Source organism: Pongo abelii, chromosome 21 (genome assembly GCF_028885655.2).
Source record: "Pongo abelii isolate AG06213 chromosome 21, NHGRI_mPonAbe1-v2.0_pri, whole genome shotgun sequence".
NCBI lineage: Eukaryota > Metazoa > Chordata > Mammalia > Primates > Hominidae > Pongo > Pongo abelii.
In genome coordinates this window covers 31656862-31672030 of record NC_072006.2, presented here as the reverse complement: position 1 = coordinate 31672030, position 15169 = coordinate 31656862, and the positions used below count along the sequence as shown (strand labels likewise).

General features: G+C 56.2%; 1 protein-coding gene across 3 annotated transcripts; it reads right to left on the bottom strand.

The window, feature by feature from the left end:
• Window positions 1–33: 33 nt before the first annotated feature.
• On the bottom strand, window positions 34–14914 carry ADISSP (adipose secreted signaling protein). Of its 3 annotated transcripts, XM_054542066.2 has the most exons (7): window positions 14114–14263; window positions 12699–12752; window positions 6611–6715; window positions 5064–5206; window positions 1998–2136; window positions 928–1050; window positions 34–692 (listed from the first exon to the last, which is right to left on the bottom strand). In XM_054542066.2, the coding sequence occupies exons 3-7, from the start codon at window positions 6627–6629 to the stop codon at window positions 592–594; spliced, it is 525 nt and encodes a 174-aa protein (XP_054398041.1). In that variant the 5' UTR covers window positions 6630–6715; window positions 12699–12752; window positions 14114–14263; the 3' UTR covers window positions 34–591. The 3 variants fall into 3 exon arrangements, with proteins under 3 accessions (XP_054398041.1, XP_002830120.1, XP_024094959.1); XM_002830074.6 differs by lacking the exon at window positions 12699–12752 and having other exon boundaries at window positions 14114–14914; XM_024239191.3 differs by lacking the exon at window positions 12699–12752 and having other exon boundaries at window positions 13659–14231.
• Window positions 14915–15169: the final 255 nt, after the last annotated feature.

Below are 15169 nucleotides of genomic sequence, written 5' to 3'. Positions count from 1 at the left end.
CCCCAACCCCAGAGAACAAAAATCCACCTGGCCTCCGGTATCCACTGGAAGTTTTATTTCTTTAAGGTTCTATCCCAACCAGTCGCTTAAAAACCAAGTAACACAGACCTGAGGGGGGGGGGGCTGGGGACTGCACCTCCCTCCTACTCATGGTGGACAGCAGTGGGGACTAGGGAGGGGCAGGAGAGGTGGCTGAAGCAAGGCAGCAGCAGCAGTAATGGGGCCACGACGTCACAGAGCCAGCTCCATCCTCTCCCAGACCCTGGTTGGAGCCCCTGTGGCTTGGGGTGGGGAGTGGGGAACCCACCCCAGGCCCTCCCTCTCCCTTCCTCAGACAGCCTCCTTTCGGGCTCAACCCATTTCTTCTGGCAGGAGACTGAGGCACACGGAGAGGAGGAAGTGGGAGAGGAGGATGCGGGAGGGGCAGGGTGGCAGCACAAATGAAGGCAGAGGTGAGAGGCGTGGGCAAGGCCACTCCACCCCCACGCCCACCCCAGAGAGGGGTGAGGAAGCCACACCATCACGCAGCATGTCGGGGGGACAAGGCGGGGTTTAAGGCTGAGGGGCCCGGGGCAGGCGGGGCCTCGGGCCTCAGTCAAAGCCGTGCCAGTCGCTGTGCTCTGAGTCGTATTCCAGCTCGGCGCCCACGCACTTGACACCATCCAGCAGCATGGGCGTGCCGTGGTGCCGGTCTGCAAGGCAGGGTGCAAGTCAGTGCCATGCTGGCCCCTGGCCCCACCCATGCGGCCCACTAAGGCGACCCCTCCCCTTCCCTCAGGGATCAGCTGGAGGTAGGGACCCGCCAAGGAGGTTGAGAACCCCCGAGCCGGGCAAGGATCCCTTGTTCAGCCCTGGTTCCCTGAGGACAGAAACCCTTGCAGTCGAGCTTGTGCATCCCTCCTCCAACCAGGAGCCTCACACTCTCACCCATGACGCGGGCCTGCACCGTCACGCGCACACAGGTGCCAGTGCCACCTTCGCAGGCTAGCAGTATCTCCTCTTTGAGGACGCCCTCTTTGTGCGCCGAGTACTCGCACTTGACACTATAACCTGCCCGGGGACAGGGGCAATTGGTCAGCACCTCCCCTAGCCTCCCGATCCTGCCCCTGGCACTCACTGGCCCCTACCCACCACCATGGGGGGGGCTACATGCTAAGCCGCCTCCCAAGAAAGGGGCAGGGATGGCCCTTCTAGAGCCCAGAGACCCATTCCCCCTAGCAGGGGTGCACAGGTCTCAAAAACCCATTCTTCAGTGAGCTGGACATGCCTCCAGCCTGTGGGCCACCCCAATGTGGCTCCAAGAGTGAATGAAGTAGGGTCCAATTCAGGCCTCCAAAAGAAGGGCTGGCTGTTTTCTCCCAAAAGGAAGGCAGGGAGAGGCGGTGATGAGGAGTGAGGGGGGCAGGGCAGTGAGGGGAGCAGATCAGATGGCAAGAGGTAAAGGCCTGAGGGGTGTCAGTCCATTGAAGGGCAAGGTCATGAGGAGGCTGGTGACGGGGACATGAAACTGAAGCTGGAGCTCCACGAAACTGACACCCTAGCCTCTGCCAGGCTGGGAATGGGGCGTGGGGCAGGGCCTGAAGTGAGCCTGATAGGAACAGCAGCCTGAAACCCAAGGTCTGGGACTGGTGGGTGCTAGGAGTTATCCACACGGTGTGTGTAGCTCCAGCAGGTTTTTCTAGAGGGTTAGGGAGGCAGGAGGGAGGGCTGGAGGCTTCAAACCAGTTCCTCAGCAGCTCCCATCTTGGTTACTGCCCCATGGAGGTAACCATCACACCATGGGCAGGTACAGGCAAGTATGAGCTCATGGACTTCTGTTCAGGACAGGGAGCAAGGCGTGGAGTGTGGGACCTGCCATGCTGCCACACTGCAAGCTCACAAAGAGGTGCCACATCCCCGACTTGCTGAGCTGCCCATCCACCCTAGTTGGGGGTAAGGGAGCACCCCATGTTCTCACTCCCATGCCTATCCAGGCCCTGCTGGAGGAGGGGACGCACCTTCAGGGACGGGCACCACGCTGAGGAGCTTGAGGTGCAGGCTGGGGACAGGTGCCTCGCGGACATCCTTGCTCAGCCTGTGTACTGGGGGCAGAGTGAAGGTAATCTCATACCTGTGCAGGATCTTCAGGAAGCCAACCTATAGCAGGAGAGGTGAGGGAGGGAGGCACCTTCACTTCCTGCTTCCCGCAGGCCCACCCAGTTGTGCCACCTATGATCCCATGGGCCCCAGCACCTGCTTCCCCAGAGAGCCTAGAAAGCCCAACTCTCCCATCACTCCAACTGATCGACCCCCCAGCCCAGTGGCCCCAGCCCTTTCACAGACCCTTTGAGGGTCCCAGCCCTACAGCTTGGTCAACAAGATCCTCAGCATCTGTCTCACGGGCCCCAAAGTCCCCAGTGGCTCATTTCATAGACAAGAAAATGGAAACCACAAAATGATTGGCCAAAGGCTATGTAGTGTGGCCAGGGTCAAGTCCTCCCTAGACTTCTTGGCCATTCCTGCCATGCATGGCACCCAGCAAGGCACCACCCACTGCCTACAAGGGAAAGTTCAAAGTCCAATGGGTCATCCACCTGTCCCCATCACTGCCAGTATCCCAGGGTCAGGGATGCTGGTCCTCCATTCGCTCATAGGATGACACCAGGCCACAGACAGCGCGGGATGAGGGATGGGATCAAATTAGAGATATGACAGTAGACCAGCTGTGTCAGCCCAGAGCTGGCCGACAGGCCTGGCACCAGCCATTGAACTGGGGCTCCTGGCTGCCCTGCTGGCACCGGACTGTGGATGCCTGCCTGCCCACTCAAAGACTGACTGTGTCCAATGGCCCATACTCACGACCCAAGCAATTTCTGTTGTTCATTCACAGTGCTTGGTGACAACCACCCTCTGGGACAAATGCCGTTCCTGGAAACTCCAGTAGTATTAAGGGTCACAAGCCAGGGTGGTTGCTGAGCAGGGTGGCTGGCGGGGGTGCCAGGCCAGAAGGCAAAGGGTGCATGCTGTACTCCCAGCTCGCATGGGCACACAGAGTCCTGCTCACAGTTACTGGGGCTGGGCAGCCCCATCCCTGGGGGCCAACTGGGACTGGCTGCAGAGAGTTTTAGCCATTCAGTGGGACCAGGTTGATATTGCTACATGACAAACCTCAATCCATGTGCCCCCCTCATGTTCTGCTGGTAGAGGGCACACCCCTCAAGGCGGCTTTCTGGCTGTACCTGCTAACTGTGAACCTGTGACCCAGGGGTACTACTTATAGAATTTTCCAGGGGAAATAGAGATGTGCAAAAAAATACTCTTCGCTGCCCTATTTATAACAATGAAAACAAAAACAGCTGTAACACCCAGGAATAGGGAGCCAGCTAAGTCAGTGATGACACATATCATGGACCAGTAGGCAGTTGTAAAATCTCGTGGAAAATTATTTACTGACACAGGTAGGAGACAGTTCACAACAGAAGCAAGCAAAAACCAGTGTGGACACAGTGATGCCAGCTTTTGTTTTTGGAAACAAAGCTTTTTAAAATAAGCTGGATCCATCGCCATAGTGTTTTCAGAAAAATAAATAAATAAATAATAACATTTTTAAAATAAGCCAGGCGTGGTGGCTCACGCCTGTAATCCCAGCACTTTGGGAGGCCGACATGGGCGGATCACAAGGTCAGGAGATCGAGACCATCCTGGCCAACAGAGTGAAACCCCGTCTCTACTAAAAATATAAAAAATTAGCTGAGCGTGGAGGCACGCGCCTGTAATCCCAGCTACTCTGGAGGCTGAGGCAGGAGAATTGCTTGAACCTGGGAGCTGGAGGTTGCAGTGAGCTGAGATGGTGCCACTGTACTCCAGCCTGGTGACAGAGCAAGACTCCGTCTCAAAAAGAAAAAAAAAAAAGCTGAAATAACACACATCAGAATATTAACCATGGTTATTTTGGGATAGTATGACTGTGGGTACTTTTAAATTTCTTCATATTGTCTCTGTCTTCCAAATTTTCTCATGTCTATTAAGACATGAGTGGATTTTGCAATGAGGGGAGAGAGCTATTTTTAAGTGTTGGTTTGTTTCATTTACTCTCTTGGGGAAGCTGTCAGCTGTAGGACAAAGAGTGGGAACTTCAGAGTTGGACAGAAATGGATACAAACCTGGGCCCCCCAGGTTCTTTTTTGTTTGTTTGTTTGAGACACAGTCTTTCTGTTGCCCAGGCTGGAGTGGAGTGGCACAATCTCAGCTCACTGCAACCTCAGCCTCCCGGGTTCAAGCAATTCTTCTGCCTCAGCCTCCCAAGTAGCTGGGACTACAGGCGTGTGCCACCACGCTCAGCTAACTTTTGTATTTTTAGTAGAGATGGGTTTCGACCCATTGGCCAGGCTAAACCTGGGCCCCTTTTGAGCAGCACAGCAGACCCCCCACTCAGGGCCATCTCAATGGGCCAGACCTCCCCCGACTCAAGGGCACTCCTGTTCAACTCTGGACCCCTGATTTATTGACCAACCTGAAGGCCTCAGTCTCCATTTTCCCCAATCCAGCTCCACCAAGCAGAAAACAGGGGGTGATAATACTACTTCAAGGAGCCTAACTCAGCCAGAGATTTGGCAAAGAAGGGTTAAAAAAAAGTCGCACCTTGTTATTGCCATAATTAGCTTCACACCTGTATCACATACATATATTCTTCCATTCTCACACCAACTCTAGGGGATGTGATTGTCTCCACTTGAGAGAAGAGAAACTCAGGTGACCTTCCCAAGGTCACAGAGCCAGAATGGCTGGCCTAGACCTGAACTCAGGCCACTGGCACCACAGCCGCGACACTGCCTTCCATTGCTATTGTCTGGGTGAAGCAGATGACAGCAATGGCTCTGCTCATCTTGATCTGGATGACATTCTAAATGCTCTCATCTCATTGAAATCTCACTGCTTCCCATCTGACAGATGGGGAAACCAAGGCACAGGGAAAGGCACAGACATGCCTATAAACCCAGCTGAGAGGAATGGGGATAGGCACCCAGAAGCCAGGCAGAGCCAGGGAGGGGGAGAAGCTGCTGATGGGGGAGGTGTGCATGTACCTTGACCAGAAAGCTGCTGTCACTCTCCTGGGTAACCATGACCACCGAGTCATGCAGCTTCTCATCAAAGTGGACGTGGCTGTGGGATCCTTCTGCATCGTGGCCTGCCGCAAAGCGGATACTCCGGACTCTGGGCTTGTTGCCTAGGAAGAGTGGGAGAGGGCTCTGAGGGCTTTCCCTGTCCCCAGGAAACTCCTCCCCCTTGTCCCCTCGTCGCCCCTAAGACTGCCCTTAACATCATCCAGCTCCCACTGGCTGGGCTCTTTTCAGGGCTAGATGGACACTAGGATCATGAGGCTTGAGGCCTTCCCCCGGCTCCGACCTGCCCCTCCCACAAAAATCCATCCCCTGAGAGTGAGCGTGGGGGGACTCAGGGACTGGCTAATATGACCCTTGCTTGGAGGGGATGGGGCTGGTGCCAGAGCCAGGAAGGGACAGTCTTCCAGACTCCCACCAAGCCAGGGCAGCATGGGGCTCAGCCCAGTCCTCTGGATACCCTGCCCAGTGCTCTCCTTCACAGTGCAAAGCTCCCCATCCCTGGGGCCTATCCCTAAGCTGTGTCAGTGCATGAGGCCCCTGCCTGCCCAACCTCATGACCCAAACCTGAAAGGGCAGGGACAGGAACAGGCTCTAGGGGATCTGCCTAGGGGTGGCAGAAACAAAGGGGATCAAAAAACACACTCAGCCCACCTAGGCGAGGCTGCAGCTGCCACTAAACCTCACTGGCCACTGGTAGCAAGAAGAGAGAATCCAAGGAAGCTTCCAGACCCACCCCAAGACCCCCTTCCTTCCTCTGCCTAGCGCACCATCAAGGCCCTCAGCTGTCTCTGAGCTGGGTCGGGTTCTCCAAGGCCAGAAAGGGCAGAGGGATGAGACAGGCAGGGTAGCCGGGAGCCGAGCTGAGGGCCTGGAGTGGATGAATGATCAGGCTGCAGAGGCCGAGAGCACGGCCCTAGTCCTCTGACCCCTGGCCCCTAGGCCCTCCCACCAAGAGCCCTGCCCAGGGTCCTCTTAGTGGGAGGACCTGATCCAGCTTTGAGCCGGCCTCTTGGATACTCGGAGACCCAGGGGACCAGCCTGGCACATCCACAATCCCTGGTGAGCCCCACAGAACTAACCCTCAAATCTCACCAGATCACCCTGGCCTAAAACCCTCCCTTATCCCTTCTGGACTCTGAAAGAAACCCAAATTCCCTTCCACAGCCTGCTGTGGCCCTCCCACATCACCAGTCTCAGTGCTCACCATAAGCCCCTCAGCTCCCCCAACCCCCACAGTGGAACGGCAGGGACACAAGAGCACACACCTCCACAGACCAGCCTAAGGAGTCAGCAGGGCTCTGCAGGGGTCCCTGCCAGGGCTTGCATGAGCCCCAGGACCTGGCACAAACACTGACATATTCCCAATCACATTTGCACACCAGCACACACGCACTCATACATGCACACACACACAGAGGTGGTGCAGGCCCTACCTGCAGCAATGGCCCTCCTACCAGGGCCCACCGGAAGAGCTTGTGCAAGCCCCACCAGGCCAGGAAGGCACTTACCCTTGTTGACTGCAGCCATGGACGCCCTCCCTGCCACACAGCTCCTGCGGGACACCGCCACTCACGCTCAGCAGCCTCCCATGCTCCAGGGACACCAGTGGGAGCCTGAAGGATAGGGAGTAGGGAGGGCAGGGGTCAGGGCCACCCATGGACCCATGGCTCCAGGACAGCAGAGGAGCTCCCTTTAGGAAGGACTCAAACCCCTACTGCTCTCAGCAGCCCAAGTGGTACCTGTACTCTCAAGCACAGGGGCTTCTGCCCACCCTCTACCGACTGCCCACATTCACCAAGAGCCCTCACCGCTTCCTGATACCCCAATGACTCAGGGTCCTGCCAGCATGTGCTGAGCTGTAGCTTCTAGGTGCCAAAGCAACAGCATAGGACTCCTATCCCCAGCACCCCTGGAGACTGGCAGGAGGGGCAGCCTGGAAAGGAGGACTTTATTGGTATTTTCCAGGGACCAGTTCTGATGCTGCTGACCCCAAAGGCTGGGCCTGGAGCTACCTTATTCAGGTCGCACAAGCAATGCAGCTGGGTGAGATCAGAGGCAACAGTGTGCTCGATGGTGGGCAAGAACAGGGGACCACATAAAATAAACGTGCCCTTAGAGCTTTCCCTCCTGGTGATCGGTCAGGGCCATGTGCAAAACAGATGCCTGTGGAGGGGGTGTGCCCCCACCTGAACCTGCCATTCAGACCCTGCCCTGAGTCTCAGGCCTGCCTCCGGCTCAGCTCCCCAACGGCAGCCTCAGCACAGGGGCAGTGAGAGGTGCCCCAGGAAGCCTCCAATGGGCCGAGCTGGGACCATCTGAGCATCAAAAAGAATAATGAGTGCAACTGATGGAAACAGATGGAACACATAAAAGCAGTGCATTCACAGACATTATTAGAAAAGAAGAGAGAAAGCAAAACAAACAAACCCAAGCCCTCAAAAGCCCTCATTTGTCACCACTGACGGTAGCAGTGCCCTCTTTACTCCGAAAGCTGGGGATTAAAGAGAAAGAATTCAGCCTGTCTCTTGGCCTTTCTTGTAACCAAATTGCCCTGGTGGTTGACAGAAAGCTCTTCTTTCGGGAAGAATTCTTGCTAATAAATAACAAACGACCAAATGCTAAGTCATTCTGCAACCCCTAAAGGAACAAATGCTGGAGGCAACAAGAGCCAGTGGATGCTAAACCAGAGGGGAAGGTTGACAGGAAGCAGATACTCACAGGCGCCCAAGTGTCAGTGACAGAGGACCTGGTGTGGTTTTTGTTTTTTTTTCCTGAGACGGAGTTTCGCTCTTGTCACCCAGGCTGGGATGCAATGGCATGATCTCCGCTCACTGCAACATCTGCCTCCTGGGTTCGAGCGACTCTCCCGCCTCAGCGTCCCGAGTAGCTGGGACTACAGGCACCCGCCACCACGCCTAGCTAATTTTTGTATTTTTAGTAGAGACGGGGTTTCCCCATGTTAGCCAGGCTGGTCTCGAACTCCTCAAGTGATCCGCCCACTTCGGCCTCCCAAAGTGTTGGGATTACAGGTGTGAGCCACCATGCCTGGCCGAGGACCTGGTGTTTAAGAGGAATAGCACAAGTTTGCAATGGAGGTATGTGACTTCTTCCAGTCACATACTGGTCTATCTCTCTACTCTCTGCAGGACAGCCTGTCACACTGATGCCTCCTGAAGTAAGGCAGCCCAAAGTCACAGCATCACTGATAAGGGATTCCTGCCAAAAAGGTTTAACCTGGATCTAAACCAGCCTCTAGCTTCAACTTCTCATTTGCTGAAAACACAGAGGAGGGTGGAACAAATTTAATGACTCCATGAGAAAGCAATGAGACAAGCCCAGAAGGCAGGACATTCTACAGGATGACTGACCTGTTTTTTGTTTTCGTTTTTGTTTTCAAATGTCAAGAAGAAAAAGAAAGCAGGCTGGGCACGGTGGCTCACGCCTGTAATCCCAGCACTTTCACGGATCACAAGGTAAGGAGTTCAAGACCAGCCTGGCCAACATAGTAAAACCCAGTCTCTACCAAAAGTACAAAGATTAGCCGGGTGTGGTGGCGGGCAGCTGTAGTCCCAGCTAGTTGGGAGGTTGAGGCAGGAGAATCACTTGAATCCGGGAGGCGGAGGTTGGAGTGAGCCGAGATTGCGCCATGGCACTTCAGCCTGGGTGACACAGTAAGACTCTGTCTCAAGAAAAAAAAAAAAGAAGAAAAATAAAACGAGGGAGATCGTTCTGGATAGGAAAGCGGCAAACTACAGCTGATTACACAGCTGATGGTAGAGTTGCTGCCTGTTTTTTGTTTTTTTTTTTTGAGACAGGGTCTCACTCTGTCCAGCCCAGGCTGGAGTCCAGCTCACTGCTGCCTTAATCTCCCAGGCTCAAGCAGTCCTCCCACCCCAGCCTCCCAAGTAGCTGAGACCACAGCCACGCACCACCATGCCCGGCTAATTTTTGTAGAGACAGAGTTGCCCAGGCTGGTCTCAAACTCCGGAGCTTAAGCGATCCGCCCACCTTAGCCTCCCAAAGTGCTGGGATTACAGGCGTGAGCCGCCGGACCTAGCAAATAAAGCTTTTTGCAAATAAAGTTTTACTAATAGAACACTACACTTCATTCACTTACATGTTGTCTGTTTTTGCACTAAAACAAAGTTACTTCCAAGTAGTTATGATAGAGACCATATGGCCTGCAAAGTCTAAACCATTTATTATTTGGCCCTTCAGAGCAAAAGTTTGCCAACCCCTGTTCTAGATCAACACTCACTTAACAAACCAAAAAAGGATAATCTTCAGGACAACTGATCTGTTTTTTTCACCACATCAGCTGCAAGAAGAAAAATAAAGGAGAGGGTGTTTCGAACTACCTATCAAAGAAGACATTTTGCGGGGGCTGGGCGCTGCGGCTCACACCTGTAATCCCAGCACTTTGGGAAGCCAAGGCGGGTGGATCACCTGAGGTCAGGAGTTTGGGACCAGCCTGGCCGACATGGCGAAACCCCATCTCTACTAAAAATACAAAAATTAGCTAGGCATGGTGGTGTGCACCTGTAATCCCAGCTACTCAGGAGGCTGAGGCAGGAGAATCGCTTGAACCTGGGAGGCGGAGGTTGCAGTGAGCCAAGATCCCGCCACTGCACTCCAGCCTGGGTGACAGAGCAAGACTCTGTCTCAAAAAAAAAAAAAAAAGGCCCGTGAGGTGGCTCACTCCTGTAATCACAGCACTTTGGGAGGCCGAGGCGGGTGGATCACCTGAGGTTGGGAGTTCTAGACCAGCCTGGCCAACATGGAGAAACCCTGTCTCTACTAAAAAATACAAAATTAGCCAGGCGTGGTGGCGCATGCCTATCATGCAGCTACTTGGGAGGCTGAGGCAGGAGAATCACTTGAACCCAGGAGGCAGAGGTTGCGTTGAGCCGAGATTACGCCACTGCACTCCAGCCTGGGCAAAAGGAGCAAAACTCCGTCTCAAAAAAAAAAAAAAAAAAAAAAAAAGACATTTTGGGGTATCTGGAAAATGTAAATAGCCTGGATATGAGGTGACACTAAGAAATGAGTTGATCATGGAATTGTATTATATAAAGAAGCATGTCCTTATTTTGTCAGGGAAACACACTGAACAACTTAGAGATGGGTGACACTGGCTTGTCAGTCCAGGGACAGAAGAGGAACTACAGGGTGGCCTCATAGTCTAGGGCTGAGCCTGTGGAGGACATGACCTCAAGGTCCCTCTGGTGCCAAGCTGCCCTGGGAGCAGATGTGGCCTCACCTCACTCCCCACTTCTCAATGTGGGCAAAGTCCACCCAGGCCCAAGCCTTGCCTCATGGGCAGGGTGTTCATAGTTTGGGTACCACCAGGAGCCCCCTTTGGCCAATGGAACAGGCCAGCAACCCCCTCTTGGAGGTGAGCTTCCAGGCCCCAGCCCAGGGTGCAGGAAGTGGAGCTACACCCATTCATCTCTGGCCAGGGCCACTGTGGGGTCAGTTGCCTCAGCCCTGGAAAGCTCAGCTTGTCCCCAGGGAACTTGGTCTTGGAGAGCAGCCTGCCATAACCGCCTCCGGACTACAGCTGCCCCCAAAGCTGTGAACTCAGAGTATATGACAAATGGCCAAGTGCAAGAGTGTGAGGCCCTCCTCTGCAGCCAGGAGGCAGTGACAACCCAGTGTCCACAAGGTTCCCCCATCTCAGGATGCTTCCTGAAGGCTCAGGTTAAACTGCACCAGTGGCTGGTGAGCAAAGGCTGCAGGCCCTTTTCACAAAACACTCTGACCCAGTCCGTGCAGGGCACCCTCCCTGTCTTCCTCCCTTCCTACTGCCTGACCGTCCCCCCACCCTGCCTTTGCCCAGGTCATCCCTTCAGCCAGGAACAATCCCATCCCTCCCAGCCACACCTTCGACAGGGTCTCAGCCCCAACATTTCTTTTTTAAGGATGCACACCCTGCAAATCCCAGGACAGGACTACAGCTCTTTATGGAATCCCCTTTCTCATGTCTGGGATCATTTGATATCCCTCTTCCTCACCTTACAAGGGTAGTGACTGTGTTTTTGTCAAACTCTGTGTCCCCGGCACTCAGCGCAGCACCAGACAGGGAGGAGCTGTGTTTGGTTTATGTTTGTTGAAGGAATGACCACATCACATTTGCTTGGAGGGCCTGGCCAAGGCCCGTACTTCAGCACTAAATGATATGGTCAGGGCCAGTGACTGCACTGGGGGCTCTCAGGAAGCAGAACTCCCCACCCCACTCTCTTACCCCACCCCTGCCCTGGGGGGCACTTCCCTCTCCCTGGCTCCCACCAAGTGGCCTCCCACTGGCATTCCTCAGGCCTTGCTGCAATCAGCTGGTTACCTGTCCATGCCTGCTTTGAGAGGGACATGACTCATGCCCACTGAGGGTAGGACCCACATCCATGCAGTGCCAGTACTCAGTAAAGGGCAAACACTCAGGGCCTGTAACCCTCCAGACAGTGAGAACATAGAGGCAGGAAGCAAGTGACTTCAGGAACCCAAAGGAAACTGGGAAAACCAAACCTCCTTTCTCAATGGAGAACCTGCTGGTCGCTGTCCCCCGAGAGCTAGACTCTTGTCCACATACAATTCCTCATCAGAAACAGGCAAAGAGGGCACAGCTAGGCCACCACACAACCCCAAGCCTGGCCCTGCCTCCAGCCTCCTCCTGTGCCAACCAAGGCCTCACCGTGGCTCAATCCACATGGCCCCCAGAGGCAGCAGTCCTGGTTCAAATTCAGGATCTGCCCTTGCTAGCTGCATGGGTGAGTTATTTCACTTCTCTGTCCCTGTTTCCTAATGTGTAACACAGGAATAAGCAGTGGCCTCTTCCTCCCAGGGTTTGCTGCAACTGTGCCTGAAGCTCTGTGACAATGCACCCCCAACCTCTGCAAAAGCAAACCCCCAAAGGCCTGGTTTCTAAAGCAACAGCAATTTCAGCAGCACCATCAGAGAGGCACTTCAGGCCAATCCTGGAGGAGCCAGGAGTGACCCTTAGAGTGGGCCCCAGGGACATCAGCCTTCTTGGAAAACAGCTCAAGGGGTGAGGGGGCCTCCCTCCTCCTGCCTCCCCCCTCTCCCACTCCCAAAGCAGCCAGGTCCCTAGGGAGGGTCAGAGAACAGATGCTGGGAGTTTCCAGTCCCCTTAACCAGAGGGGCTCACAAGGAAGATGTGCAGAATGAACATCCTGGGAAACTGGGAAATGACCAGGGAGGAACACGGTGCCTCCCCCTCCAGCAAAAAAAAATTATACCCTCCCCCATGAGATGGAGTGTCAGCAAGCTTCCAGGTCCCAGCCCAGGGTGCAGGAAGAGGAGCTACACCCATTCACCTCTGGTCAGCATGCTCCTAACGTCTGAGACCTCATTTCTCATTCCTTCTTCAATCCCCATTCTCACTGTGGTTCGAAGTCTTTCTCTCTGGGCCAGGAACTCCGCAACCTTTCCACCCTCCCTACCTCTTCCTCTCCTACCCCAGCCTGGGGCTCAGTCCTGGCTCAAGCACTCAGTCCAGCAGAAGCACTGTGTAGCCTCCCATTAAAGCTCACGCCTGTGAAAAGAACACCCATTGAGGCCTTGAGATGGGGCCACACTGACCTGCTGACTCTCAGGACTGGACACAGCAGGGGCCACACATACTCAGAACAAGGCCTGGAAAGGCAAGGCTGGAGGTCAGTAGTTGTGGCAGCTTCACATCACCTCAGCCTTAATGTGACTTAATTTCCTTCTCCCTCCAGTGGGCCAAAGGTGCAAAGATAAGTATGGCTGTTCTCTCTCCCTCTAACAGTGAGGTGCTGGGGGTGGGGGTGGGGGAATATGGAGAAGGGACCCTCACCACCCACACCCTCCTGCCTCCCCAACAAGTGCTGCCATCCTCTGCCGAGCATTCTCCCCACTTTGCCCTCAGCTAGTGGGTGCTTAGCCTCCACATCGCATGCCCCACCTAGGCCCTGCCCTGGGCCTGTGATCCAGAGGTCCCAAGAAGCAGAGGCCAGGCTGGATCCAGGGGGTCAGCTAAGGTGAGGGTGGGAGCACACAGGATTATCTCCCAGGGACAGGGCTGCTGCCTCGTAGCTCAGGATGGATAGAATGTGGGGGGATATCCAGCTACATTTTCCCTCCACAGAAGACCAGACTGGGAGGGGGATGGGGTGCTGCCCCGACTTTCTTCAACTCCCCGGGGCAGAAAAATGCCCTACCTCCACTTTCCAGTGCCAAGATTCAAGAAGAAAGACAAGCGGAGACTTCCCTTTCTCAGTCCCTGCTTACTAACGGAAACACCGGTCCAGAACCTAAATCCAGTCCCTCCTCCTTCGTACCACCGGGAGGGAGGTGCAGCCCAAGCCCCCGAGGCCCCAGGGGTCCAGGTATAGGATCCTTTATCCTCTCCGGCAGCCATCCCTGTGGGTGTGGCACCCCCGCCACACCCCATTCTTGTCATCTCAGGGGGAGGGGGGAAATGTAATCGGACATCCCCCCCATCCAATCCATCCTGAGCTGCGAGGCGGCGGCTCTGTCCCTCGGAGATAATCCTGTGCGCTCCCCACCTTCACTCACCTCGGCTGACGCAGGAGTCTCCGGAGCCCGCACTCCCAGACATCACTGCCCTCCTTCCTGAGGGTGCTGAGGCTCGGAGGCTCAGAGATGCTACTCGTCCAAGGTCATGCAGCGAAGCAGCGACAATGAACAGGGTCGTGGGGAGGAGGGGGCGCTGACCCCATTACGCCCCCGCCCTCACTACCGCACTCGTGCCCCCCGGACAATCGCTTGGCGGAAAACACCCCAGCTGCACCAGCTAACGGTCACTGCGCCCCGGGAATTCGACATCACTCTAGTTCAGGTGCTGGGGAGTCCTCCAGGCCCCGCCCCGACAGCGGAGCCCCCCACTCCAGCCCTGCCATCACGGTCGCTGGGGTCCCAGGCACTGACTGCTCAGGACAGGGCCGGGACCGGGAGGGGACCTCGGCGAACGGGAAGGAACCGGGAGGCAGGGAGAAGAGGGGTGGCCTCACCTTGCGGGGTGCACCCCGGGGCCAGGAAAGGCAGGGACGACCGCTGCGGCGACGGCGGCGGCTGCAGGAGCTCAACGCCGAGCACGAGGAAGGGAGCCCCGCGCCGCGGCCGCCCGCCTGTCGGCACGCCCCCGCCTCCGCCCATTGGTTGATCTGGGGGGGGTGGGGCGAGGGACGCTCCGGACCAATGAGCAGGCTCCAAAGAATAGCCAACTGGCGAGGGCCGCCTACGTCACGTGCCAGGGTCGCTGAGGCAGCTCCCTGCTAGTCCGCGCCTGCCGGGCGAGCTCTCGCGAGGAAGACGGGCAGGCGTCCCAAGTAGGCCAGGGGCCAGAACCGGCCACTCGAAGAGGGAGGAGGGCCTCGGATAGGCCCCGCCCCCGCTTCTTCTTCCGCCTAGGGTATAGCGCCTCTAGCCTTAACCCTTGCTTAGGACGCACTTCGCTTGGGCCCTTCGCTCTAGGGAGGGCTGTTGGGCGCGTCTCGGGGCTGGGTGGAGCTCCCGAAGGTGGCCTTTCTCCCTGGGCTTCCACGCCGGCTTCGGCCATCGATACGGGCCGTGTTGGTCTCGTTCAGGAGCTGAGGAATCCTCCATCACTCCTGTTTCGACCCCAGGGTTTGGACCTCTTCCCCTTCCACCCCATCCCCTGTCTCGAAAGAAGCGCCCCCGTGCGGGCCCGAGACGCGTCCCGGGTGCCCGGCCCGGCCTGGAGAAGCATCAGAACAAAGAAGGCACGCGGGCTGGGGGCTGGGAGAGCCTGTGACGCGCCCCCGGGGACCGCAGCCTCTGCTCCCGGTCTCCATGGAGGCGGTCGCCATGGCAGCGAGATGCGCCTCGCTCAGCACCGCGGGGTGGGATGTGGGCGCCTGCAATGAGCCGGGGAGCGAGAGGCGTGGCCCTCCGGTCTGCGGGGGTTCTTGCCGGTGCTCTCCGCCCGCCGCTTCGCGAACACCCCACCTATACTTCGCCCGTGGGGACGGATTCCCCAAAGTGCCCTCAATAAGCCTGCCGGAGCACGCAGCGCCTTGCTTCCAACGGAACTAGAGAGACGGCCT

Coding starts and splice junctions, on each gene's coding strand:
- ADISSP (XM_002830074.6), bottom strand. Junction 1,051..1,997: donor CGTGGTGCCCGTCCCTGAAG/GTGCGTCCCCTC, acceptor GTCCCCGGGCAG/GTTATAGTGTCAAGTGCGAG. Junction 693..927: donor GGTGCAGGCCCGCGTCATGG/GTGAGAGTGTGA, acceptor CCTGCCTTGCAG/ACCGGCACCACGGCACGCCC.